Source organism: Microcaecilia unicolor, chromosome 3, assembly GCF_901765095.1.
Source record: "Microcaecilia unicolor chromosome 3, aMicUni1.1, whole genome shotgun sequence".
NCBI classification, from domain to species: domain Eukaryota; kingdom Metazoa; phylum Chordata; class Amphibia; order Gymnophiona; family Siphonopidae; genus Microcaecilia; species Microcaecilia unicolor.
In genome coordinates this window covers 49,039,422-49,067,294 of record NC_044033.1, presented here as the reverse complement: position 1 = coordinate 49,067,294, position 27,873 = coordinate 49,039,422, and the positions used below count along the sequence as shown (strand labels likewise).

General features: G+C 46.0%; 1 protein-coding gene across 1 annotated transcript in view; it reads left to right on the top strand.

Moving 5' to 3' along the window:
• The window catches only part of DHX57 (DExH-box helicase 57), a 179,218-nt gene extending 152,453 nt beyond the window's left edge, over positions 1-26,765 (top strand). Inside the window, exons 21-23 of the mRNA XM_030195898.1 lie at positions 5,914-6,048; positions 12,060-12,260; positions 26,058-26,765. Coding sequence (XP_030051758.1) covers positions 5,914-6,048; positions 12,060-12,260; positions 26,058-26,201 — 480 coding nt within the window. The 3' untranslated portion in view covers positions 26,202-26,765. The remainder of the gene's footprint in view (positions 1-5,913; positions 6,049-12,059; positions 12,261-26,057) is intronic.
• Positions 26,766-27,873: the final 1,108 nt, after the last annotated feature.

Genomic DNA, 27,873 nt, shown 5'->3' with positions numbered 1-27,873 from the left:
CCCCCTAGTCCTAGTATTTTTGGAAAGAGTAAACAAACGATTCATGTCTACCTGTTCTACTCCACTTATTATTTTATAGACCTCTATCATATCTCCCCTCAGCCATCTTTACTCCAAGGAGAAGAGCCCTAGATGCTTCAGCCTTTGCTCATAGGGATGTCGTCCCAACCCCTTTATCATTTTCGTCGCCCTTCTCTGTACCTTTTCTAATTCCACTATATCTTTTTTGAGATGCGGTGACCAGAATTGAACACAATATTCGAGGTGTGGTCGCACTATGGACCAATACAAAGGCATTATAATGTCCTCACTTTTGTTTCCCATTCCTATCCTGATAATACCTAACATTCTATTTGCTTTCTTAGCCGCCGCAGCACACTGAGCAGAGGGTTTCAACATATCATCAACAACAACGCCGAGATCTCTTTCTTGGTCAGTGACTCCTAACATGGAACCTTGCATTACGTAGCTATAGTTCAGGTTCCTCTTTCCCACATGCATCACTTTGCACGTGCTCACATTAAATGTCATCTGCCATTTAGATGCCCAGGTCCTCTTGTAATTTTTCACAATCCTCTCGCGATTTGACAACTTTGAATAACTTTGTGTCGTCAGCAAATTTAATTACCTCACTAGTTACTCCCATCTCTAGATCATTTATAAATATGTTAAAAAGCAGCAGTCCCAGCACAGACCCCTGGGGAACCCCACTATCTACCCTTCTCCATTGAGAATACTGACCTTTTAACCCTACTCTCTGTTTTCTATCCTTTAACCTGTTTTTAATCCACAGTAGGACACTACCTCTAATCCCATGAGTCTCCATTTTCTTCTGGAGTCTTTCATGAGGTACTTTGTCAAATGCCTTTTGAAAATCCAGATACACCATGTCAATCGGCTCCCCTTTATCCACATGTTTGTTCACCCCTTCAAAGAAATGTAATAGATTAGTGAGGCAAGATTTCCCTTCACTAAATCCATATTGGCTTTGTCTGATTAATCCATGCTTTTGAATATGCTCTGTAATTTTGTTTTTCATACTAGTTTCTACCATTTTGCCCATCAGTCTCACTTGTCTATAATTTCCCGAATCCCCTCTGGAAGTTTTTTAAATATCTACGTTACATGGGCTACCCTCCAATCTTCCGGTACCACACTTGATTTCCTATATAATAATTCTCACCTCCAACGTTCTATGCTTGGGACCGTGGTTCCCTGGCTGCAGGTGGTCTGCGAGGCAGACACGCACGGACGTCACTGACGTCAAAACTGCTGATTCCAAGGCAAGGAGAGGAGTAGGGAAATAGCTGTCACCCCCCGCGCTACGGCCCCCTCGAAACCCACCCCCTTCCGCGAACCTGTCGATCCCCCCCTCCACCGGAACGCCGAAAACCGCACCCCCACCCCCCCGCCTCTGTTGTGCACTACCTGTGCTGACAGCCGAAGTGTTGTTCTGCCCTTCGGATGGGTTCCTCAATCATCTTCTCAGTTTAACTCCGTGCGTCTGACGTCAGACGCACGCAGAGGAACTTCCTGACAAGATGATTGAAGAACTAACAGGAAGGAAAGAACAACACTTTGGCTGTAAGAACAGGTAGCACAACAACGGCAGCGGCGTCGGGGGGGGCAGTTTTTGCCGGCACAGGGGGGGAACGACAGGTTCGCGGAAGGGGGGGTTCAAGGGGGCCGTAGCACGGAGGGGGGGGAAATTGCCTGCCTAAGGCCCGTTTCCTTGCCTACAGAAACGGGCCTTTTTTACTAGTTAAAGATAAATTACATATTGCTAACAATAGTTCCACCAGTTCATTTTTCAATTCTATCAGTACTCTGTGATAAATACCATCCAGTCCAGGAGATTTGCTACTCTTCAATTTGTCAAATTGCCCATTACATCCTCCAGGTTTATAGAGATTTCATTCAGTTTCTCCTGCTCGTCAGCTTCGAATGCCATTTCTGGCACCAGTTTCTCTCCGATATACTTACAAATGGATGTCTGTAGGTACTTACAGAGTCAATGACAGCTTCTGTAAGTCCGATATTCAGGATATCTGTAGCTGAACCTAAATATCGTATTACCAAGAATCCTGCACTGATTTCTTGGCAAGGCACAGCGAAAAGATTAATTTACCCAAACAAAAAATCTTTCACACCTAAAAAAAATTAGAAAATTCCAACAGTGGATAAATATCAGTTTCAGAAATCTGACAGCTGAATCCGAAAAAGTATTTGAACACTGAACAGTTTCTGCAATCCTGTCACTGAAACAGAAACTCAAAAAAAAAAGGATCTTAAAATTGGCAGTATAATCTGCAACTCAAATTTACCCAAATTTAAAAGTATAACCCTCTCAGATCTATTTAAATCCACCAAAAACACACTTCAAAATTCAGTCCCAGAGGAATTAGTAAAGCATAACTCTGACTCCACTGTACAGCAATCTACTACTACTACTACTGTGTTTCTCTGCTACCAAATGCCAAAACCTCTGCTACCAAATGTTTATAGTGGAGTCCAAGCCCCCACCCCACCCCCACCCCGATAACTACCTAGTCTCAGGGAAGGGCTATAATATATGGGAATTCCTTCTCTGATATATTTCTACTTACCATAGGAAATATACCATTTGGAAATGGGCAAAATAGGGTTCCTGCCACCTTACACCCACCCCAAGATACCGTGACAGAGAAGACAGAAAAGACAGAAGCCATTTTCCTTTAGAGGGATAGTCTTTATTCCAGTATAGATGATAACAAAGCAAGCAGGCAATAACAAATAGCAATTTGTTATGAGAGGAAGAGAGAGACCACTGTGGTAAAGAGTCACTCAGTTGATCATCTCAGCCTCTGACTAAATACCACATAGCAGCCACTTATATACTCTTTTGCACAATGGAAATTCCCTCCCAAATCATACAACCTTGCAATTTCAGCTATTTTCTGTCTTTCTCAGCTAATTTTTGTCTTACTTTATTGTTTACATAAAATGGAAAAATACTATCTGAATGTTATGGAATACAGAACACAATATCTAAAATGTTTATGAAAAACAGAAGTCCAAGGTTTCTTCACAGAAGATTGCGGTCACCACTTTGCTACAGGAATCTTTCCAAAACTCAGGTCTTATCACTGTTTTGTCTAGGAACCTCAACACATCTTCTCTCGCAAACTGTTTACATATTCTTTGTGTCCTTGTAATGTTTAAGTCAGTGGCACCAACTCTGTCAGAGGAGGGGAAGAGCACTCCTTGCTGAATCAACATGACCTTGTATTCACAGCTTTTACAGCTCTCAGCAAAAATACAGAAAATGCAGCTTTCAGGCATTTTAAAGTTTGAGCTTTTAGCTAACTGACTTGTCAGTGGTCAGAAAAGTGCAAATCAATTCAAGGAGTAGTGCAATAAACAAAAATCCTCTCCCTACCCCACCCCTACACAAGAAAACCTACGGGAGGACAATAGCACCAACAAGCCAAAAGCTTGATACTAATGAAGAGCTATCAAGATGAAGAACCCAGTGCATGTCCTGGCATGTGATGTCTCCAAGTGTAGTAGGCGTCCCAGACCTTATGAAAGGCCCATAACCTCCCAGAGCGCAAAGCAGTCAGTTTAGACATAAAATAAACAGCTTGCAAAAAACAGTCACTAGGGAGGGTGCCAGAGGATCTTTCCAAGCTGACGCCAGAGCTAATGTACCAGCTGTGAAGAAGATTATAGCAAGCTTTTGCATTTCAGGTTTTATTTTGATGCCCTGTTTCCTGTTATTGAACCTACTCTTTTTGGAATGTATTACCACCCCATCTATGACTCCAGAGTTCCCTAGTGATTTGAAAACATACCTTTTTGAAGACCGCCAACACATAATTCATGAGACTGTTTCCAGCGCAAGCCTGCCGGACGCACCAGACAAGTTACTTACCTTATCCCCTACTGTCTTGCTCATCTCTTTTGTTATGTCTCCTATCATATCTTGTAGTTCCTTTCTTCCCCTTCCCCTTTTTGGTCTCCACTTCTTGTGACTACTCTTTCATTCCCTTAGTTTCGTATGTCCTCCCTTTTTAGAATTGTAAACTACTCAGATAACCACCTTGATGTGCAGGAAAGCAAGTGCTGAATAAACTTGGAACAGGGAGATGCTGGACTGCAGGGGCTGGTGGGGAAGGGAAAGGAGACAGGAAAGGTGCCAAGACCATAGGAATACAGGGAAAGGGTTGAGGGGGCAGGAAAATCCTGCACCACATGGGGCTGCCGCCTTGCTGTTTGGCCTGCCACTACCTCAACTCAGCTTCCAGAAATTGAGCACTAGTGACAAGGGTAGGCATGTGCTCCTGAGGATTTCTAGCCTCAGGGCCGGGCAGCTAATGTTTGAGTAAAGAAAAAGAATTAGCTTTATTGTTTAGTCAGAATGAGTGGGGACAACAAGAGAGAAGTGATGGTGGTGGGGACAAGAGGGGAGATTGTGGGGTAATAAGAGGAAGGGTCAGGAAAGGAAACTATAGAATGGGTGTGAATTTGTAAAAGCTGTCAAGTTCCTCTCATTTCTTTGAAAATGAGAGTTCATATGCTAGAGCCACTGAGCCCTTCTTGCTCTGTTGGGGGAAGGGAGACCTTCCCAGACAAATAGCAAGAGAGGTGATATGATGCAGCTGTTGAGCTGCTCTTGTTGTTCTGCGGTTGAGGGGTAATATGTTGGGCTACCAAGTCTCTCTTGCTATTTCTGTGATGTTGGAAAGTGATTTTGGGGGTCTGCTGATCCCTTCTTCCTTTTTCTTTAGGAGTGGAGGAAGCCTCCCACTGTCATAGAAACAGCAATAGCAGCTTGTCAGTCCCAACCTAACCTCCCACTGAGAAGTGATATGATGGAGCCGTTGAACATATCTTGCTATTTCTGTAGGGATGAAAAGTAACACGTTGGGGCTGCCGAGCTCCTCTTCCAGGGTCAGAAAAATACCTACTGTACTGCATATAATTCACCTCAAGCTTCTACTGTTTTTATCTCTGAGGGTGAAAGGTGATATTTTGGGGCCACCAAGCTTCTCTTGCTGTTTCACAGGGGGTTGGAAATGATATGTTGAATCTTATGAGCCCTTCTTGCTGTTCCCCTAGGAATGGGAGCCTCCCAGCCTCACAGAAACAACAAGAGGGGCTTGGCAGCTCCAACCTATAACCTCCCACTGAGAGATGATATGATGGAGCCACTGAGCCTCTCTTGCTGTTTTTCTGAGGAGTGAGGGGTGAGAGATGATATTTAGGGGTCACTGAGTTGCTCTTATTATTGCTTTCTCACATCTACTAAATCCCATACCTGTCAAGGGGCAAGTAGTTTACACAAGTGACATATAGCAGATCATGTCAACTGTCTTGTTTTTATGCCAGTTGCAATGACCTGTATTTATTATGTATGTTCACAAATCAAAAAAACAGGAGGAATGGAAGACTAAATCAAGTATCAACAAACAAAATACTGGAAACCCATGCACTGTGGTCTGTGAACACACAGAGCCCTGTGCTGACTACCGCTGCTGTCACCTTCATGATTTGGATAAGTCGAGGGAGAAAGAAATGGGACTGTATTATATTTTCCTCATCATCTGAGGTCACAGGAATTTTTAAATATTTAAATGGGGTCATATTGATTAAAAGTCTGGGAAGCATGGAACTAAGTGGAAAAGAATGTAGCAATAGTGCTTAGATTCCTCTTAGTAGTATTGATTATAGTATGGGAGGGGAACAGGCTTACTTTGTAATGTTACTAGCTGCCAAATGGTAATTTTGATCCTACATTGTGATTTTCTTTTTATTTTTAATTCAAAAAAGATATAAAGACAAAAACTGAAATCTCTGATTGAGAAGTGGTATCCTTTCAACATTAAACCATTTTATACAGTATGTGTTTTATGGTTTTTAATTTTCTTTAAGGTGAAAGTTCCAGAAGAAAATTATCACCAAACCAGTACAGGGGCAATAAAAATGCTACCGAAGGCCAAAGAGCTGAGGTTTGTCACCAAGAATGATGGCTACATACATATTCATCCTTCCTCTGTGAACTTCCAGGTCAGGATGCACACTTTTTCCTCTGCAATCACTGAAATGTTACCTACAACAGACTGTATTAAAAAGAAAAAAAAAAATCATCATCTGGAATATAGCTGGGTCAGAAGAAAAAAATAAGAGGAAAGTCTATGTATATAGTGTTTCCAATAAGACAGAAATGAATAAGAATCCTTATACATTTCAGTTTCATCAGAGCAGATTGACATAAATTATAGTACCAAGAAGGAAGAGCAGGAGAGGTTCGGAAAGCAGTTGGTTTCAATTTTGGTTACTGTGCTTTCTCTGCATATGCTGCTTTCCATACCTGGGGATTATAATTGTTTTGAATTTGAGCACCTCATTTTGTCTGCTTTTTCAAGGGTGTCCACCCTGTTTCAGATCTTCTAATAATCCCTTTACAACATCCAGGAGTAACCCCCCAAAACATTCCACTGATAACCCCTGTTTCCTCAGAATAGACTGTCCACTGTCACTAGACCAGTTTTAACCACATTTTTTAAACTTTATATTTATTAATTTGTACCAGCATATAAAATAAATGAGTTTTATATAGAACAAGATCAATGTACAGCTTGCAACTTCCAACCCCCAAACCCCCCCCTCCCCTCCCCTCACCCCCAAATAAACAACATGGAGGGGCATTTTCGATAGGGTATCTAAGTACCAAAAAAAAAGTCCAGCACAAAACGTCCATCTGGCAGCCATTTTTAAACAGGAAAAATGTCAGGATTTCCTGTTTGAAAATAAATGAGAAGGATATCCCTACACTGGAGACGTCCATCCTGAACAACCATTTTACAAACTGAAACATTTAAATTATAAATAGGAGAAAACAAAGCACAAGGACATCTGTCTGGCAGCATTCTTATGAAAATGATCGCTCAGACATCCTTGCAGAAAAGAGGAGTAGCCTAGTGGTTAGTGCAGTGGACTGTAAACCAAGGGACGCAGATTCAAATCCCACTGTACCTTTTTTTTTTCCACCTAAATTTGATCCCTTCCAGAACAGAAAAATACCTACTGTACCTGAATGTGCACCACTTCAATTCAATTAGAGCAACTACTATCATACATCGACAAACTATCAGTGTTACATCCTCACCAAACAGGTTTCTGGTCTAACCACAGCACTGAAACTACAGTCACTTCACTAATCAGCGATCTTCATTCAATTCTTGACAAAGGGAACATTGCACTTTTGGTTTCACTAGACCTCTCAGCAGCATTTCACCTGGTTGATCTGTCTCCTTTTCTCTCACATTTACAGGATATTGGCCTAACCAGAAACACCTTTGCTTGGTTCACCTCTTTCTAACTGGTAGAACATATTCTGTCATTTTTTTTTCCAATAATACCTCTAGGGATTATACACTTCAATATGGTGTTCCCCAAGGCCCCATCTTATTACCTTTATTATTCAATGTTTTTGTTAATAGTTAATTATCTTCATTGGTATATAACATAACAGGCAATATGCACAGCTTGCAAAAATACAATAGGGAGTAACTTAAACTTTCAAACCTTCCCCCCCCCTAGAAATCCCATCCCTGCTGTTTGTTCCATATCATTGTATAGTCTGTAGCAAGGTGTATATTCTTACCTCTTTTTAGGCCTGTTACTAAGGGCTAGGCCTAAGGCCTGTACTGTTTGGTTCTCACAAGTTAGCCTACTAACTCAGCATCTTGTGTAACAATCATTGCCTTCTCAGGAGCTGAGAACTGATACTTCATAACATTTGTTTGCAGCTGAGTATGTTTTTCATATAAGGTGGATGTAACCTTGATAGTTGCTAAGGGACTGAGGACACAGTGAAGCCTACCAGTATGTTGCATTTGTGGAGAGAGACAGAGAGAGGACACAAGGGTATTGTTCTGACTGTGCACGCAGAACAGATAACTGACTAGCCAATAGGTACCAATTTTGCACGTGAACTCCCATCAGGAGAGACTGATAGAATACAGGAACAATCCATATATGGTATAAGGCAACCTAATGGTGCCAGTTTATGGGAAAATCACATGATTTATGAGAAATGGAATTTGCAACAGTATATATGTGATGTCCGGGAGGTGTTAGCTGAGCAGTCCTTGTCTTTCAGGATGCACATTTGCTGACTGACAACCTGCTTCAGGGAGAGAACTATTGTTTGTATTTTTTTGGCTCTGTGATAATAAAGGTGATTACTGACTGCGCCTAACGGAGTCTAAGTTCTCTTTCTTATTTTTCCAGCTGTTGGGGCTGCAGTGCTTTCTCTCCCAGTGGGGGCTAAGGGACAGAGAAACACATTTTGGCGCCCGAACAGGGACTTGATTGCCGTGTAATTAGCCTTAATAGCCCTCTAAACTAATCAAAGAAAACAAAATATGAAAGAAAAAAAAATCAGAAAAAAAATGAAAAAAAAAATCAGAAAAAAAAAAAACAGAAAAAGAAAAAAAAAGTCTGAGCTATTTCTGCAGCTGGACTGTGGAAAGTTTTGTTTTTTACTCCGGAGTTGAGTTGAGTGAAGAGCCTGCAGGGTTGAAGAATCTCTCTGCAAAGGGGTAGGTGACTGCGGCCCCTACCATAAGTGCAGGTGAGCTGGGTGTGGATGCGTCGGCTGCACAAGGGTGCATGTCTGGAATTTTGATAGACGTCTGTAAGTATATATATATATATATATATATATATATTTTTTTTTTTTTTTAATTTTTTTTTTTTTTAATTTTGAGTTCTCAAATACTTTGTGTCTTTTAAAATAGTGTTTTCCACTGATTCCTTAGTGCAGAAAGTCCTTGTAAGTAATTGTTAACGTTGGAGCAGGATAACAACTCAGTATCTGTAGTTTGCTTTGTTTTGGAGTGCAGTAACCTTCCCCCCCCCCCCCCCCCCCCCCCCCCCCCCCTAGAAATCCCATCCCTGCAGTTTGTTCCATATCATTGTATAGTCTGTAGCAAGGTTAAGCCCAAAGTCTAATTTGTTCAAACAAGTGTGCTTACTTCCGTTCAGTACAGCCAATGGTAACCGCAAAGACACCCACCCTGGAAAATGGCCACTCTTTTAAAGACTAACTGACATCACACTCTAGTGCTAGAACTGCCAATCACTGACGTTCAAAACAGAACTACCGTCATACCTCTAAGGACGGTTATTAAAAAACCTAGGAGCTTCTCGAGGCTTTTTTCCTCCTCCTCACCTGAAGTGTGTTCATGATTTTGAGCTCCTATATTGTGTGTTTATATTTGGCCATTTTCACTATTATGCTTTTAACAAAATTGTAATTTTTTTTTTAATGTTAAAATGTACCTGCTGTACAGCGCCTTGTGTGAATCTCTTATTATTATTATTATTTATTGCATTTGTACCCCACATTATCCCACCTATTTGCAGGCTCAATGTGGCTTACATAGTTTTGTTATGACATTGTCATTCCAGAATATCAGATACAGTTAGTAGTGTGTAGAGATTAAGTAGGGAAGAAAAAAAGGAAGTGATTGGGCGGGTGATAGTGGAAGTGGATTTTCATAGCTGGTTGGGAAGGTGAATTAGTGAAGCGCCTTGTGTGAATCTCTTCATAAAAGCGCTTAATAAATCCCAATCAATAAATATTAAATACAATTCCACAAAACACTTTTCCTACACACTCTTTTAGTACTGCAACACTGGTATTGGCAGGAAACTTGAAACAAAAGGGTTCCAGTCCTAGTCTTTGTCCTCCCCACCCCCATATGTTTTATTGTTTATTTGTTGACATTGTAATATAGCATACTATGCCATACTTGTATTGTTGTTTGAATATTTTTACTGCTGTCTATTGCTTATGTTTGACTTATTCTTGTTGTATACCGCTTTGAGTAAATTCCTTCAAAAAGGCGGTAAATTAATCCTGTGTACTTATCCTCCCCCAATATTCAGCATCTCCCCTCAGTATCCCTGTCCCCTATGCCTCTATGCCCAACAATTTTGTGTTCCTGTTCCTCACCATGTCAAACTTCTGTCCCTTCTCTTCCTTCCTCCTACATCTTCCATGCCAGGGCCAGCATATCTCCCTCTCTCACCCTAACCCTCCTCCCCCGTGGTCAGGCATCTCTTTCTTTCTTTCTCTCTCCCTCCCTCCATTGGTCCAGTTTCTCTCTCCCTCAATTTATTGGTTCAGTTTCTCTCCCCCCCTTTCAGTATCTCTCTCTCTCTCTCTCTCTCTCTCTCTCTCTCTCTCTCTCTCTCTTCAGTCTCTCTCTCTTGCTCTTCCCTCTGTTGGTCCAGTATCTCTCTCTTTCTTTCTTTATCTCTCCCTCCTTCCTTCTGTTTCTCCAGTATCTTTCTCTCTCCCTCCCTCCTTCTGTTGGTCCACTATCTCTTTCTTTCTTTCTTTCTCTTCTTCTCCTCTCCCCTTTAGGTATAGTCCTCGCCCCCCCCCCACCCCATGGTCATCAAACTCACAGTGCCATCCTCCTCTGATGTAACTTCTTGTATGCAGGATGAGGCAAAGGAAAGGCCTTGGTGGAATTGCCAGGAGGGTACCTACTTTCATCGCTGTCACTGCTGACGCAAGTTTGAAGGACCCCGTGGAGGGGCTAGAGAGACACCAGACTCATGGGTGGAGGAGGGATGAGGAAGGGAGAGAGATTTGAAGTTCTGCAGCAGGGATGGAGAGCAGGAAGCCAGGGAGTAAAAGGGTACTTTAAGTTTGACAGCAGATGGGCTTTTTGCCAAGCTTGCTTAATGGTAGCTATGCCCCTGTCTACTGTATTTACACAACCATGGTTACACTAGATCTTTAGCGTGTAAATGCAAGGTGCACCAATATGGGTTACACAAGTATTCTATATATAACGTAATTTGGACACTCAGATGCAGTTGTAGAATAGGCTTTCACCAAGTGGCATCGGGGTACCTAAAGGGAGGTGCCCATTTACAGAATTGTCCATCTATGGGTCAAAACTGTACTTAGGGAAAAAGTTGCTTTTGACATCCCCACTTTCCCTTTGGAACTCTTATGTTTGCAGATTCACCGACTGATTCCAAAGGGCAGTATGGCACCCCCCCCCCCCCCCCACACACACATCTTGTCTGTCCAGCCCATAGCTACAAAGAAAGTTTGGGTACATTTTATCACAGAAGTAGTAACTAATACATTTAATTAAGTTAAAATATCTATCATATTTTCACATCTCTGGTACCCAAATGACATTATGAAGAAAAGTTAAAAGGCATTTCCATGTGATTTGGCTGGCATGTGTGCTGGTATTTTTGCTGAAGTGATTTTCAAAAGTAGTGTATGCACATGCTTCCCCTTTGAAACTTAAGTGTTAAGTCTACAGATAAAACAAGCTGCAGACAGAGCTGGATTAACCATTTGGTGAGCCTTAGACAAGAATTACATTGACCTCCAAGTAATAAATATAAATTTTTAAATCCCCACAAACAGGTTTAGACCAGTAGGTTAGCCTCAACCCCCCAGCATAATCACTTTACACTCTTCATATCTATTCTCCTGACATAACCACCACTGTTATCATCCTTTCCTACTCTCACCCCCACCCCTTCCCAGCCCAATCAACCATTAAGCACAAGTCAGTGTGAACAGCGCTTCTTATCCACTGCTGCCTCCTCTGACAGCTTTTCTCTACATGTTGGACCTTTCATGGTTTTGAATGCAGAGGAAAACTAACAGAGCAGGAGTCAGCAAGCAGGTAGGAAGTGCCAGTTTAATTCCTGCTGCTGACTGGAAGACTATATGAATGTTGTGCGAAGGATAGACAGGTTCTGTGGATGGCAGTGGCTCTGGCCTGCTCCCACTCTTTTCTGCTTACAGCTAACTTATAAAGGCAAAAATCTGCTTTTAAGCTCATCTGACAGGGCCCCTCTAAACATCTGGACCCTAGGCCCATATATACCTAGTTTGCTTGTGCCGTAAGCCTGCTCAATCTATAGACTTCACACTTCTTTGAAAATTGCCCCATTTTTAAGTTAATAGTGCAAGAATTGTTTTATTCATGTGGAGTAACTGAGCTTCTTGGGACTGTATTTTCCAGGTCCGACACTTTGAGAGTCCATACTTAGTATATCATGAAAAAGTAAAAACCAGCCGTGTATTTGTACGGGACTGCAGTATGGTGTCAGTCTATCCCCTGGTATTATTCAGCGGAGGGCAGGTGAATATTGAGCTACATAGTGGAGTGTTTGTCATTTCACTGGACAATGGATGGATCCAATTTGCAGCAGCTTCATCTCAGGTAAAACAGTAGTTTATCCTCTAAACACTTGGAATTTGGTGTGTGACAAGAACACAGGAGAGCAAACAAAGCACATAATTGTCTCTGATCCCAAATCTACAAATGTATTGCCCAATTTTACAAAGAATACTTGTGAATGGGGACATTTTTACATGTCAAATTCATGCATAGGTTTTTAAAAAGTGCTTGTTTCAACCAGGGCTTGACTTAAGAGATTAAAGGAGTCATCCTATTTAATCCCTTGTACTTCATGTCCATCTCCATAATGAAAACAAGTCAAAATTGTGGCCTCACTTCCTGGTTGGCAGCACTTACTATGTAGGTTTGCAAAATGGGGCAGTTGTACAAGGAGGTTGCAAAATTGCTATGTCTACAAAGCAGTGCTGACATATCCACATGAAAGCTGCTAGGGTTGTGCTGTTCAGTTTTTCAACATTATAAAACGGCTGCTCCCACTGCACATGCCAGCACATACAAATGCACTTCTGCAGAGCTATGATTATATACAGTTCAGTTCTGTGCCTGAGCACATTATTATAACATAACAAACTAGTTGTGAGGCTCATCTGCGTCCAAGGTTCCCGTACAGAACTATTTGCAAGCAAAATACTCTGTTTTTCTGTCTATGGAAGGAGGGAACCTTGGATTGGCAGCAAGCCAATACTTCCGATAGAAACAAGACTGAACAGCCAGCTGAAATATATTAGATTTATTATAGACTAGTGAAAAATGCCTGTTTCTGACAGAAATGAAACGGGCGCTAGCAAGGTTTTCCTCGGAGTGTGTATGTTTGAGAGAGTGTGTGTGAGATTGACTGTGTGAGAGAGAGTGAATGTGCGAGTGTGTGTGTGTGACAGAGAGAGAGTGAGATTGGGTGCGAGTGTGTCCGTGAGAGAAAGAGAGTGTGTGTGTGAGAATCAGAGTGTGTGCCAGGGGGCCCTCCCTCCTCCCTCCCAGTTCCAGGGTCCCCCCCATCCCCCCCTCCGAGTTCCAGGGTCATCCCCCCCCTCCGAGTTCCAGGGTCATCCCCCCCTCCATCCGAGTTCCAGTGTCCCTTCCAGTTTCAGGGTCCCCCCCCACCCTCCCTCAGAGTTTCAGGGTCCCCACCCTCCCAGTTCCAGGTCACCTTCCCTCCCTTCCTCCCAGTTCCATAGTCCCCCTCCCTCCCAGTTCGGCGGTCCTGTCCCTTCCTTCCTCCCTCCCTCCAAGGTTTTGGGGGGGGGGGGGGGGGAGGGAGTTGCTATTTGCTGTGAACCTAAGGAGACACTTCTTCTGGCGTCCACCAGCTAAGTCCTGTCCTGACCCACAGGCAGCTGGAGCTCCCTCATACATTGACAGGCAACGGCGGGACTGACGCAGCCACAGGCACTTACCTGGATAAACTTTGTATTGTTGACAAATGGTCAGAAAATACAGAGTGTAAAATTGCAGTTTCTACCATGTAGAATAATTTTTAAAGCTGTTTTAGTGATATTTGATTTAGATTTCATGATACTCATATGTACAGATGGGAAGCTTTCAAATAAATTAAAAAGGTGTGCATTAAGAATCCAAAAACAAAAACCTTTTGTCCTTTACCTGTTAAGGCACAATTTATCCATTAGAAACAGCTTTAGACGTGTTTCAGATGGAAGAAGGGAAAAAAACCATCAATGTGTATCAGCAGCTCCTAGGTGTGCTTTGTTTTGAGTGTATGGGAATGACGGCTGTGTTGTTGAGTGGAAACAGAGATTAACCAATGGGCTTCCTTACTTACAGTGTAGTTGATTGTAATCGTCCTGCAGCATGGCCGGAGTCGGGGAGGAGAGGGAGGGTGGCGGAACGGTGAGCGAGCGGTTGCGGGAGGGTAGGTGAGAGGGACTGTGGGCAGGGGGACGTGGTCCAGCGGTGATTTTGCTTGGTTTTGAGTGTATGTGAATGACGGCTGCGTTGGGGAGTGGAAACAGAGATTAACCAATGGGCTTCCTTGCTTACAGTGTAGTGTCGTAATTATGACCCGCCCTCGACGTCATCACGTTTGACGCGTGGGCGGGGCAGTCACTCGTAGGAAAAGCAATCTCAGCCACCTCACTTTTAGAATGTTGGGAAAGTGAGGCTTCATTAGAACGTTGGTGGTGCATTTTATATATATATATATATATATATATATATATATATATGTATATATATGTGTTATATATATGTGTGTGTGTAAAATGCACCATATATATATATATATATATATATATTTCTCCGAGGACAAGCAGGCTGCTTGTTCTCACTGATGGGTGACGTCCACGGCAGCCCCCTCCAACCGGAATCTTCACTAGCAAAGGCCTTTGCTAGTCCTCGCGCGCCCATGCGCACCGCGCATGCGCGGCCGTCTTCCCGCCCGAACCGGCTCGTGTTCGTCACTCTTCTTTTGTCCGCGCTCGGTACGGTCGTGTTGCGCCGTTCGTGCCCCGGGAAGTCGACCTCGCGCGTCCCTTCGACGTGTTTTTTCTTCGGAAAGTCCTTCTATTTGTTCGGGAAGTGTGCCGGAAGACCTCTTCGGTTTTTTCCCTTCCCGTATTTTCAGATTTTGCCCCCGGTGAGTTTTCTTTCGTTGTCGGGGTAGGCCTCATTTAGGCCTCGGTCTAAATTTTCTTTCAAAATTTTTTGGTGCTAAATCTTCGTCATTTCGACTTTTGATTTCGCCGGCGTGATTTTTCCGCCCATGACATCGAAGCCTTCCAGCGGCTTCAAGAAGTGCACCCAGTGCGCCCGGGTAATCTCGCTCACTGACAGACACTCGTCGTGTCTTCAGTGTCTGGGGGCCGAGCACCGCCCTCAGAACTGTAGTCTGTGTTCCCTTTTACAAAAGCGGACTCAGGTAGCGAGATTGGCCCAGTGGAACGTTTTGTTCTCGGGCTCTTCGTCGGCATCGGCACCGGGAGTATCGCGTGCATCGACGTCGTCAGCGTCCAGGTCTTCTCCCTCGGCCGCCAGTGTATCAGGTGCATCGAGGCATCGGACCTCTGCATCGGCGCCGAGGCATCGGGCGACTGCATCGACGTCGGTGGTACTGGGACCTCGTCTGCTGATGGCCGTCGGACGGTGGTGCCTCGTCTGGAGTGCAGGTGAGGGCTGTCCACTCCCCTGCTGGTGGCGGTGAGCCTTCGGGTGGGTCTCCCCCCATCCTGAGGGCTCCTGCGGTACAGCCCCCCCCGAGACCGACCTCCTGCGGTCTCGGCCCCGAGGAAGAGACGGCTGGATTCTACGTCCTCCTCCTCGGTGCCGGGAAGCTCCGGTGACATGCTTCGGAAGAAATCGAAGAAGCATCGACACCGGTCCCCTTCCCGCGTCGGCACCGAGAGCTCTGGGTCGCCGAGGGAGTCGGCACCCAGCAGGCATCGGCACCGAGAGGACCGCTCACACTCTGTTCAAGAGGTGTCGATGCGCTCCACTCTGGACAGCCCGGAACAGCCTCCACGTCCGGAACAGGTTCTGACGTCGACGCCTGCATCGACCTCCATGCCTTTCTCCGCAGCCGCTCTGAACGAGAGCCTCCGGGCCGTTCTTCCAGAGATTCTGGGAGAGCTGTTGTGCCCTACCCCTCCGGTACCGTCGAGCGTGGCGCCGGTTGGCCCATCGCCCGGGGTGAGGTCCCCGACGTCGGTGCCGCGTGCGGTACCGACTGCGGCCACCTCCCAGGAAGGCTCCCCGACTACGTCGGCGGAGGGAGCTTCGCCGATGCGGGCGAGGGAGTCTACCTCGACGCCCCCATCGTGGACGTGGCTCCACGGAGTCGAGCCGGGCACGGTTGCAGACACAGGTTCGTGAGCTTGTGTCTGACACCGAGGGTGAGGCCTCGTGGGAAGAAGAGGAAGACGTCAGATATTTCTCTGACGAGGAGTCTGAGGGTCTTCCTTCTGATCCCACTCCCTCTCCTGAAAGACAGCTTTCTCCTCCCGAGAGTCTGTCTTTCGCTTCCTTTGTCCGGGAGATGTCTACGGCCATCCCCTTCCCGGTGGTTGTGGAGGACGAGCCCAGGGCTGAAATGTTTGAGCTCCTGGACTATCCTTCTCCACCTAAGGAAGCGTCCACAGTACCCATGCACCATGTCCTCAAAAAGACATTGCTGGCGAACTGGACCAAGCCATTAAGTAATCCCCACATCCCCAAGAAGATTGAGTCCCAGTACCGAATCCATGGGGACCCAGAGCTGATGCGCACCCAGTTGCCTCATGACTCTGGAGTTGTGGATTTGGCCCTAAAGAAGGCTAAGAGTTCTAGGGAGCATGCTTCGGCGCCCCCGGGCAAGGACTCTAGTACCTTAGACTCCTTTGGGAGGAAGGCCTACCATTCCTCTATGCTCGTGGCCAAAATTCAGTCTTACCAGCTCTACACGAGCATACACATGCGGAACAATGTGCGGCAGTTGGCGGGCTTGGTTGACGCTCTCCCTCCTGAGCAAGCTAAGCCTTTTCAGGAGGTGGTCAGGCAGCTGAAGGCGTGCAGAAAATTCCTGGCCAGAGGGGTGTATGACACCTTTGATGTTGCGTCCAGGGCCGCTGCTCAAGGTGTAGTGATGCGCAGGCTCTCATGGCTGCGTGCCTCCGACCTGGAGAATAGGCTCCAGCAGCGGATTGCGGACTCGCCTTGCCGTGCTGATAACATTTTTGGAGAGAAGGTCGAACAGGTGGTAGAGCATCTCCACCAGCGGGACACCGCATTCGACAAGTTCTCCCGCCGGCAGCCTTCAGCATCTACCTCTACAGGTAGAAGATTTTTCGGGGGAAGGAAGACTGTTCCCTACTCTTCTGGCAAGCGTAGGTACAATCCTCCTTCTCGACAGCCTGCGGCCCAGGCTAAGCCCCAGCGTGCTCGCTCTCGTCAGCAGCGTGCGCCTCAGCAAGGCCCCGCGGCTCCCCAGCAAAAGCAAGGGGCGAGCTTTTGACTGGCTCCAGCAGAGCATAGCCGAAGTCCAAGTGTCAGTGCCGGGCGACCTGCCAGTCGGGGGGAGGTTGAAAGCTTTTCACCAAAGGTGGCCTCTCATAACCTCCGATCAGTTGGTTCTTCAAATAGTCCGGCAAGGATACACCCTCAATTTGGCCTCCAAACCTCCAAATTGTCCACCGGGAGCTCAGTCTTACAGCTTCCAGCACAAGCAGGTACTTGCAGAGGAACTCTCCGCCCTTCTCAGCGCCAATGCGGTCGAGCCCGTGCCATCCGGGCAGGAAGGGCTGAGATTCTATTCCAGGTACTTCCTTGTGGAAAAGAAAACAAGGGGGATGCGTCCCATCCTAGACCTAAGGGCCCTGAACAAATATCTCGTAAAAGAAAAGTTCAGGATGCTTTCCCTGGGCACCCTTCTCCCCATGATTCAGGAAAACGATTGGCTATGCTCTCTGGACTTGAAGGACGCCTACACGCACATCCCGATACTGCCAGCTCACAGACAGTATCTGCGATTTCAGCTGGGCACACGTCACTTCCAGTACTGTGTGCTACCCTTTGGGCTCGCCTCTGCGCCCAGGGTGTTCACAAAGTGCTTGGCTGTGGTAGCAGCGGCACTTCGCAGGCTGGGGGTGCACGTGTTCCCATATCTCGACGATTGGCTGGTGAAGAACACATCCGAGGCAGGAGCCCTGCAGTCCATGCAGATGACTATTCGCCTCCTGGAGCTACTGGGGTTTGTGATAAATTATCCAAAGTCCCATCTTCTCCCAGTGCAGAAACTCGAATTCATAGGAGCTCTGCTGGATTCGCGGACGGCTCGCGCCTATCTTCCAGAGACGAGAGCCAACAACTTGTTGTCCCTCGTCTCGCGGGTGCGAGCGTCCCAGCAGATCACAGCTCGGCAGATGTTGAGATTGCTGGGCCACATGGCCTCCACAGTTCATGTGACTCCCATGGCCCGCCTTCACATGAGATCTGCTCAATGGACCCTAGCCTCCCAGTGGTATCAGGCTGCTGGGGGTCTAGAAGACGTGATCCACCTGTCCACGAGTTTTCTCAAATCCCTGTATTGGTGGATGATTTGGTCCAATTTGACTCTGGGACGTCCTTTCCAAATTCCTCAGCCACAAAAATTGCTGACCACGGATGCGTCTCTCCTGGGATGGGGAGCTCATGTCGATGGGCTTCACACCCAAGGAAGCTGGTCCCTCCAGGAACGTGATCTGCAGATCAATCTTCTGGAGTTGCGAGCGATCTGGAACGCTCTGAAGGCTTTCAGAGATCGGCTGTCCCACCAAATTATCCAAATTCAGACAGACAACCAGGTTGCCATGTATTATGTCAACAAGCAGGGGGGCACCGGATCTCGCCCCCTGTGTCAGGAAGCCGTCAGCATGTGGCTCTGGGCTCGCCATCACGGCATGGTGCTCCAAGCCACATATCTGGCAGGCGTAAACAACAGTCTGGCCGACAGGTTGAGCAGGATTATACAACCTCACGAGTGGTCGCTCAATTCTCGTGTAGTGCGACAGATCTTCCAGGTGTGGGGCACCCCCTTGGTGGATCTCTTCGCATCTCGAGCCAACCACAAAGTCCCTCAGTTCTGTTCCAGGCTTCAGGCCCACAGCAGACTGGCATCGGATGCCTTCCTCCTGGACTGGGGGGAGGGTCTGCTGTATGCTTATCCTCCCATACCTCTGGTGGGGAAGACTTTGTTGAAACTCAAGCAAGACCGAGGCACCATGATTCTGATTGCTCCTTTTTGGCCGCGTCAGATCTGGTTCCCGCTTCTTCTGGAGTTGTCCTCCGAAGAACTGTGGAGATTGGAGTGTTTTCCGACCCTCATCACACAGGACGAAGGGGCGCTTCTGCATCCCAACCTCCGGTCCCTGGCTCTCACGGCCTGGATGTTGAGAGCGTAGACTTTGCCTCTTTGGGTCTGTCAGAGGGTGTCTCCCGCATCTTGCTTGCTTCCAGGAAAGATTCCACTAAGAGGAGTCACTTCTTTCTGTGGAGGAGGTTTGCCGTCTGGTGTGACAGCAAGGCCCTAGATCCTCGCTCTTGTCCTACACAGACCCTGCTTGAATACCTTCTACACTTGTCTGAGTCTGGTCTCAAGACCAACTCTGTAAGGGTTCACCTTAGTGCAATCAGTGCATACCATTACCGTGTGGAAGGTAAGCCGATCTCAGGACAGCCTTTAGTTGTTCGCTTCATGAGAGGTTTGCTTTTGTCAAAGCCCCCTGTCAAGCCTCCTACAGTGTCATGGGATCTCAATGTCGTTCTCACCCAGCTGATGAAACCTCCTTTTGAGCCACTGAATTCCTGCCATCTGAAGTACTTGACCTGGAAGGTCATTTTCTTGGTGGCAGTTACTTCAGCTCGTAGAGTCAGTGAGCTTCAGGCCCTGGTAGCCCAGGCCCCTTACACCAAATTTCATCATAACAGAGTAGTCCTCCGCACTCACCCTAAGTTTCTGCCGAAGGTTGTGTCGGAGTTCCATCTGAACCAGTCAATTGTCTTGCCAACATTCTTTCCCCGTCCTCATTCCTGCCCTGCTGAACGTCAGCTGCACACATTGGACTGCAAGAGAGCATTGGCCTTCTATCTGGAGCGGACACAGCCCAACAGACAGTCCGCCCAATTGTTTGTTTCTTTTGATCCCAATAGGAGGGGAGTGGCTGTGGGGAAATGCACCATATCCAATTGGCTAGCAGATTGCATTTCCTTCACTTACGCCCAGGCTGGGCTGGCTCTTGAGGGTCATGTCACGGCTCATAATGTTAGAGCCATGGCTGCGTCGGTAGCCCACTTGAAGTCAGCCACCATTGAAGAGATTTGCAAAGCTGCGACGTGGTCATCTGTCCACACATTCACATCTCATTACTGCCTGCAGCAGGATACCCGACGCGACAGTCGGTTCGGGCAGTCAGTTCTTCAGAACCTGTTTGGGCTTTAGGATCCAACTCCACCCCCCGAGGGCCCTGTTTGTTCTGTTCCAGGCTGCACTCTCAGTTAGTTGGTAAATTTTTTTAGGTCAATCTCAGTTATGTCCTCGCCGTTGCGAGGCCCAATTGACCATGGTTGTTGTTTTGAGTGAGCCTGGGGGCTAGGGATACCCCATCAGTGAGAACAAGCAGCCTGCTTGTCCTCGGAGAAAGCGAATGCTACATACCTGTAGAAGGTATTCTCCGAGGACAGCAGGCTGATTGTTCTCACAAACCCGCCCGCCTCCCCTTTGGAGTTGTGTCTTCCCTTGTATTTGTCTTGCTACATACTGGACTGACGAACACGAGCCGGTTCGGGCGGGAAGACGGCCGCGCATGCGCGGTGCGCATGGGCGCGCGAGGACTAGCAAAGGCCTTTGCTAGTGAAGATTCCGGTTGGAGGGGGCTGCCGTGGACGTCACCCATCAGTGAGAACAATCAGCCTGCTGTCCTCGGAGAATACCTTCTACAGGTATGTAGCATTCGCTATACACAAAATAGACCACTCTGTAGCAAAGCTGAGCCAAGTACAAATATATAGATATATAACTTGCTGATAAGAATTACAAAAAATATATTGTCACTCACTAAACACTCTGATTCTTACTGGTTACTAGGTAGATTACACAACTGGATTGTAATACTGGCTATGTGAGGTAATACGGTTATTAGCAGCAATCTCCTGACCACAAATTATGACGTAACCAGTCTTGGCTAAGACACACTAAACACTACCCCATACTATTAGGAAATAAATCTCTGTGTCTCACCACGCTGGCTCTCTGGCAGTTAAGATGAGATAAGAGTGGATTCCTTCACAGACTCCAGCTGTTTCTCACAGCGAGTCTCAGAAGTAGGACAGGGTCTCTTGCAGAAAGCAGGGTCACCGTCACTCCGTGCGGGTACAGCTGAACCAACCGGTACTCTCTCCAGATAGGCAGTTTCCAAGGTTGTGGACCTTAGCAGGTCTCTCTTCTCTTCTGGGCAGCTCCCACTTCTTCCATGGATTCCGCACAACTAACTTCTTTCCGTTCCCGCTTTCCTCAGTCCCTTCTTCCCAGGTGACCAGACAGGGCCAATCATGATCTTGTCTTGCTCATTCCATGAGCAAGAAATGGCCGTTGTTCATGACCTTGAAACTGTTACTTCTTGGTATGCATTTCTGTTTCTCACCCGGCTTGCTGGACCCATGTCTCACTCCCTTTCAGCTTCTCAGGGAGATGAAGGTGGGGGTGATTGCCCACAGCATGTCCTTGGATATTACATGACTGCCAGTGTTTTTCCACAAGCAGAAAGCTGAATATGCTGGCTCACTGATGTGCAGGGTCAAAGGTTGCAGACTCCATCTTGATGGAATAGGATTGCACAGGCTAAGACCAGCAAGGTGAGATACACAGGGAAATATCCCTACAGGAAGGAATATATGTTTGCTGCCTTCTAGCTATTTTAATTTAAGATGAAGCAAGTAAGTTCTAAAATCTAAATTCAGAAAGCAAAACTAAGCCAAAAAGCACTCCATAATCTCAAAAATCATCTAGTTCTGTATAGATTTAGCCATTTGGTGTAATTGGCTACTTCCCATTCAGAAAAAGGCTGTTAATTGGGCAGACTCAAAGAGCATATGAGATAAGTACTGGATTGATATTTTAAAAATCTCCCTGTGAATGTAAAGAGACCCAACCGAGATGCAAAAAATAACTTATTTATTTATCTGGATTTTGCTCATACCTTTTTCAGTAGTAGTTCAAGGTGAGTTACATTCAAGTACTCTGGGTATTTCTCTGTACCTGGAGGGCTCATAATCTAATTTTGTACCTGAGGCAATGGGAGGGTTAAGTAATTTGCCCAAGATCACAAGGAGCAACAGTGAATGTCAAGACTAGTACTCTAACCGCTAGGCTACTCCTCCACTCCCTTCACTTCTACCTCCTGGCTGCTTCTAGTGACATCTGAATGCATCCTGATCCTTGAATAAAGTCTACTGTCACGGTGGTGACTGTTTCCTTGTCTGTGCTCACCTCGCCCTCTGGTGGCCTGAACTGGTGGCTGCTATGAACTGTCACACGTTCCAGACTTCAGCCCAGTCCGGTCCGGTCCGGATCTTCCAGGCTGCCAGACTTGCTTTTCTTGTTTGTGCCTGAACAGCACCCATATCTGCCTTGTGATTCCTGCAGCTTGAACTTCAGCTGCTGATGGGCTTTATTAGCCACCTGGAAACTTCTGTGTTTGCCTTTGCATTGTCTAAGGTCCCTGGTATGTGGGTGTGCTCTGTGCACTTCTGCCTAGTCTGAGTTTCTTGCCTGGTTCTAGTTTGTTTGTGTGTAGTTAGCTTTGGCTTTATTGCTTAGTTCCTAGTCTTGTTTCTGGTCTGCATTTCCTTGTCTTGTGTCTGTGTTCCCTTCTTAGTGGCTGCTTGGCAGCTTTCAGTCCTGACTCCCACCTGTCTGTGTTTCTTTCTTAGTGGTTGCCTGGCAGCTTTTAGTCCTGACTCTTTTGTGTGTTTCCTGTTGATATCCAGTCCCTGCCCTGTCCTGTAAGTCCTGCCGGCCACCTGCACCCAGGGGCTCAACTCCTGGGGAACGGCGGTCAAGCACAGGTGAAGTCTAGCTGTTCCTGCTCTGCCTTTTCCAGCTTGTTTGCCTCTGCTGAAACTCCAGTCCGGGGTTCTAGTCCTGTTCTGCCTTGTCTCTGGGTTGGGGGTGGTTTTGCCTGCCACTGCGTCCAAGGGCTCACAAACCTAGTGTTTCCGTGAGAAGCCTAACAGAATGCAAAGGCCATGAACTCGGTAAAATCACCCTTTCAGCCTAGGATGTTTTCGCCTGTTGGCAATCCGGGTCACCACCCGGGTGTAACTCCTGTTTCTCGGGTGAAGTTCGGTTCCAGTTTAATTATGTTTTTTGATCCTTTCATGACACTTAATAAGTATTGTGGAATGCTTTTGTCTGATCTAGCCTTGAAGAAGCTTCCTGAAGCAGCAGCAGAGAGAAAGCATGTACGGGAGCTTATGATTGCTGAAAACCCAGTTTCTGCCATTGACCCTTGGAACCCGCTCTGCGAATACCGCCGCCTACTTATCTCCTATCCACCCCTGTGGGAGACTCTGGAGGTTGCCATTGAGAATCTCACGCTTCAGGTTTACCTGCAGTCCAGCCTGAGGGATGTTTCCTGCCGAATTGCTTCTGATTCCAGCGTCAGAGTGGTGCCTCCAGCCAAGTCTCTGAGTCCAGTCCAAGTGGCGCTTCCAGTCAAGCCTCGGATTCCTGTCCGAGCAGCGCTTCTAACCGAGCCGAAAAGCATTCTGCAGAGTTAGATATCTCCAGATCCACCAGCTTATTGGCAATGGAGGAATCAAGTACATATGTTAGCAGTGTGAGAAGCCAGAGAGGCGAAGGGATCCCCAAAAAGGAAAAAAAAAATTTGCAAATTTGGAACCCGTATGTCCATAGTTTGAGCCCTCGTGGGCGTAGTCTACTTCTTAACTGGTTGTAACCTCGAAACAAGGGTTACGGTGGAGCTTCTGTGTTTCTCCTCGGGTAGTAGTGTGTTACACTCCTACCTTGAACTCCTGGTGGCGGCCATCTTGGGAGGATCATCTGAGAGGCAACCATCTTGAGAGGATCGTCTGAGAAGCAGCCATCTTAGAAGGCTCATCAGGGAGGCAGCCATATTGAATAGCTTCCTCATGGGCGTTGCCCAATGAGATCCCTCGCCTCGCAGCTAGGACCGGGATCCTCTGATGGGAGGCCTACTTAAGAGCAGGTCTGTGCCATTATCTTTGCTTCAGCTTCTTTCTGTTTAGAAGTCTGGTGCGTTGGATTGTGTTTCTCTCTACCTGATTGTTGGACCTGATCTTGGATTGGACCTGACCTTGCTTTGCCTAGCCGCCTGCCCTGATCTTGGATTGGACCTGACCTTGCTTTGCCTAGCCACCTGCCCTGATCTTGGATTGGACCTGACCTTGCTTTGCCTAGCCACCTGCCCTGATCTTTGGATGGGACCTGACCCTGCCCTGCTTTGCTGACTGCCTGGTCTTGTGTAGCGGTCGCTGCTTGTCTGTTCCTGTCTCTTCTGCCTGCCACGGCTGGCAGCCGGCTGACCCCGTACGGAATCGGAAGTCCTGGTGGCCACCTGCACCTGGGGGCTCAACTCCTGGGGAACGGTGTCGCTCCCAGGTGAAGCTGGGGTTGTTCGGCTGCCCGACCGAGTGTGGCGTAACTCTTCTGTACCGTGCTCAGTCGGGGCACAAGGGCTCACTACCGAGGATCGCAACATAGTGGGCTCTCTGGGGGGGCCCCGCCTGGACTATCAGTCCAAGTCCAGGGAGGCAAGGAGGAGGAGGGGGTTGTAGAGGGGAGGGAGGGGGAGGGGAGGTAGGATATAGGGGATTGTTCTATAAGATGGGGGGGGAAGGTTGGGGTGATAAAATGTTAAACTTTGATGACAAACTGTACTATATTTTAACTATTGTATTATCCTTTGAGACAAAGTTGTTGTCTGTGAAGTACTGTCATCAATAAAAAAAAAGGTGAAACATAAAAAAAAACCCAGTCTTTTACCCATTATGGTAAAAGAGGGCCTCAGCGCACTTCAAAAACCTGCTTGCTGCTCTGATAGGACTGGCTATAACATCCAAAGCTGTCAGAGGCTAGTATATACTGTTTCTTTCACATCTTTGGGGGGTGGAAAGGGTTCAGTGACCCCTGGGGGATTAAGGGTCATCTCATCATTTATGGTACCTTTTTGTGACTTAGGTGTGATTGAAACAGGTCTAGACCAAAATGTCTAGCTTTTAGCCCTGGATGTTTTTGCTTTGTTCCATTGTGGCAGAAAAAGTCCAAGTTTTGGGAATGGCCAAATTCCACCCACAACATGCCCCCTTGCGATTTGCATGCACTGCAGAGAGAAACGTCTTAAATCCACGTTTTGAAAATTGTGATTTAGTATTTTTCAGAGAAAAATGTCCAAATGCCACTTTATTCTGTTTTTGGGACATTTTCTCTTTTGAAAATTATCCCCAAAATATAATAACTTTATTTTCAACAACAGTTTGTAATATACTACCGAAAACCCTGCACAAATTGTGCCTACATTGAACACACAGACGTAATGTGTGCTCAAGAGCAAGTGTAAATATTTGTATGTACTTTATGCTCATACGTGTGTATTTTATAAAATATGCAAAAATATGGTAGTAAATCTTATCAGATGGGATAATGCTGCAAAACACCAACCTATATATCCCAGATCCACTGTATTTATTTTGAAGATTTAGACCATCAGAGAACAAACTCAGTAACTACCAACTAACTCGAGGAGTACCGGAAATCCTCATAAGTGTTCAATTTTATCCAAACCTGTGAGGATTTCCGGTGCCACTTGAGTTGGTTGGTGGTTACTGAGTTTATCTAGTGGTTCAAATATACAAAAGAAATATAGTAGATTTGGATATATATGTTGGTATTTTGTTAAATATGCATTTTTTTTTTTGTTACATTTGTACCCCGCGCTTTTTCCCACTCATGGCAGGCTCAATGCGGCAGGCAATGGAGGGTTAAGTGACTTGCCCATAGTCACAAGGAGCTGCCTGTGCCTGAAGTGGAAATCAAACTCAGTTCCTTAGCTCCCCAGGACCAAAGTCCACCACCCTAACCACTAGGCCACTCCTCCACTCTTATGTAACTTATGACTCTGCTTATGCTCCATACTAACCTCTCCCCGGTGCACACCTACTGTATAAGTACACGTTATCTTGCACTGCACATACTGTTCTGAGGCGTAGAAAAGATTTGTACAATTATCAGTGTTTTAATTATGCCATATATATTTTTGTGCATGTAAAACAGGGTTACTGTTGTAGTAGAAAATAACATTAATTTTATATTTTATGCAGGTAGCAGAGCTGGTGAAAGAACTTCGATGTGAACTTGATCAATTATTACAAGATAAAATTAAGAACCCCATGATGGATATATGCACATGCCCTCGAGGATCTCGCATTATTGCCATGATTGTTAAGCTTGTAAGCACCCAGTGACACTCTACAAAGAGCAAGCAGACAGCAGTGGAAGTAGCTGGGTATGGGTAAAGAACAGCCACATGTAATAAACAAACAACCCTTAGTAATGTGTCCAAGATGTCCTGAACAAACTACAACCTGATGAAGAAACAGAAGAAGATTGAAGCGAGACAGTTAAGGAATAACTTCCTAAGTTCTGGGTTTAATTCCACCTGTAGGATTAGTAGATAGTTCCAGGTCATCAGGGCTCAGGCTGTTCCCCTGTAATCTTTGAATTTGCAGTCTCAGAAAAAATGGAACTGCTGGTCTATCAGTATAATAAGGCAAAAACTAGTAGCTCAGCTTTTCCCTGTTAACTCCATCATCCTGGAGGCTGCCAGATCATTTTGAGTTACACTGGCCTTGTGTTTACTTACCAGCTAATTAGAAAGGACAGCAAGGCAGCAGCAACTAACTTGTTGCACATCTGAAGGGGTATTTTGCAATATTAAAACTGGGGGGAAAAACACCACATGTATTAATTTTTAAAGTTTGAGTTGGGTTTTGTGATTTTTTTTTTTTAATAAACAAACTGCATTTCATCTGAAGTAGAAGATAAGTTTGACAGGCATTGGTTGGTTTGTTTGTTTGTTTGGTTCGTTGTTCGTTTGTTCGTTCGTTCATTCATTCGTTCATTCAAAGAACATGTCCTGTATGCTTACGGTTATATGTAAGCCACATTGAGCCTGCAAAAAGGTGGGAAAATGTGGGATACAAATGTAACAAATAATAATAATGTAGCCTCATGTCTCGTGTGCCTGTTTTACACTCCAGCTCTCTGTATGGTCCACTACAAAGAGCAGGCTGAAGCAGATCTGATTAAGGAGCCCTTTACTAAAGTGTGGTAAGTTTTTGCACCTCACTTTAGAGTAAGTGCAAAGGCTCTGTGTTAATTGTAAGCATGCCCAGCTTGTCCTCTACAGTTTCTGGACTGCAATGTTCCTTACTGTGCATTAAGACTGTGCGGATGCACTTAACACCTCCTCATGAGGAGGCAGAGTATGCACCCTTGCTAGCTGTATAGGTGACAGCTTGCAGTGAGTGTCATGTGCTAACTTCAGTGTATAGTCCATGCCTGTTCTCTGCCGGTAACCCATTCAGTTCCCACCTCCAAACACAGCATGCAGTTAACACATAAACTAGCACACATTGTCATGGCACCATCAGAACAATTACTGTGCTTATGTGGTAACACCGTGTGCTACTTTGCACATTACCTGTTTAACACACTTTAGTAAAAAGGACCCTAAGTGGAAAATAGTGGTGAAAAGTGGATCCAGTGCAAGATTTTCCAATAAATAGCCCAATCTCAAGGCTATTATTTTCTCCCAGAGAGCCTTACACTTAACTTTTAATGTAATCTTTTCTTTTCTTTTCTTTTTCTTTTTTTTGCTCTACTCTATGACCTCGCCCAGAGGTTCCCAAACCTGGTCCTGGCGGCACCACAGCCAGTCAGGTTTTTAGGATATCCACAATGACTATTTATGAGAGAGACTTGCACACACTGCCTCCATTGCATGCACGTCTCTCTCATGAATATTTGTTATATCCTGAAAACTTGACTGGCTGTGGTGCTGCCAGCACCAGGTTGGGAACCACTGGCCTAGCCCTTTGCAAAAGTTAAAACAATTTAAAGAAAAACTTTACTATT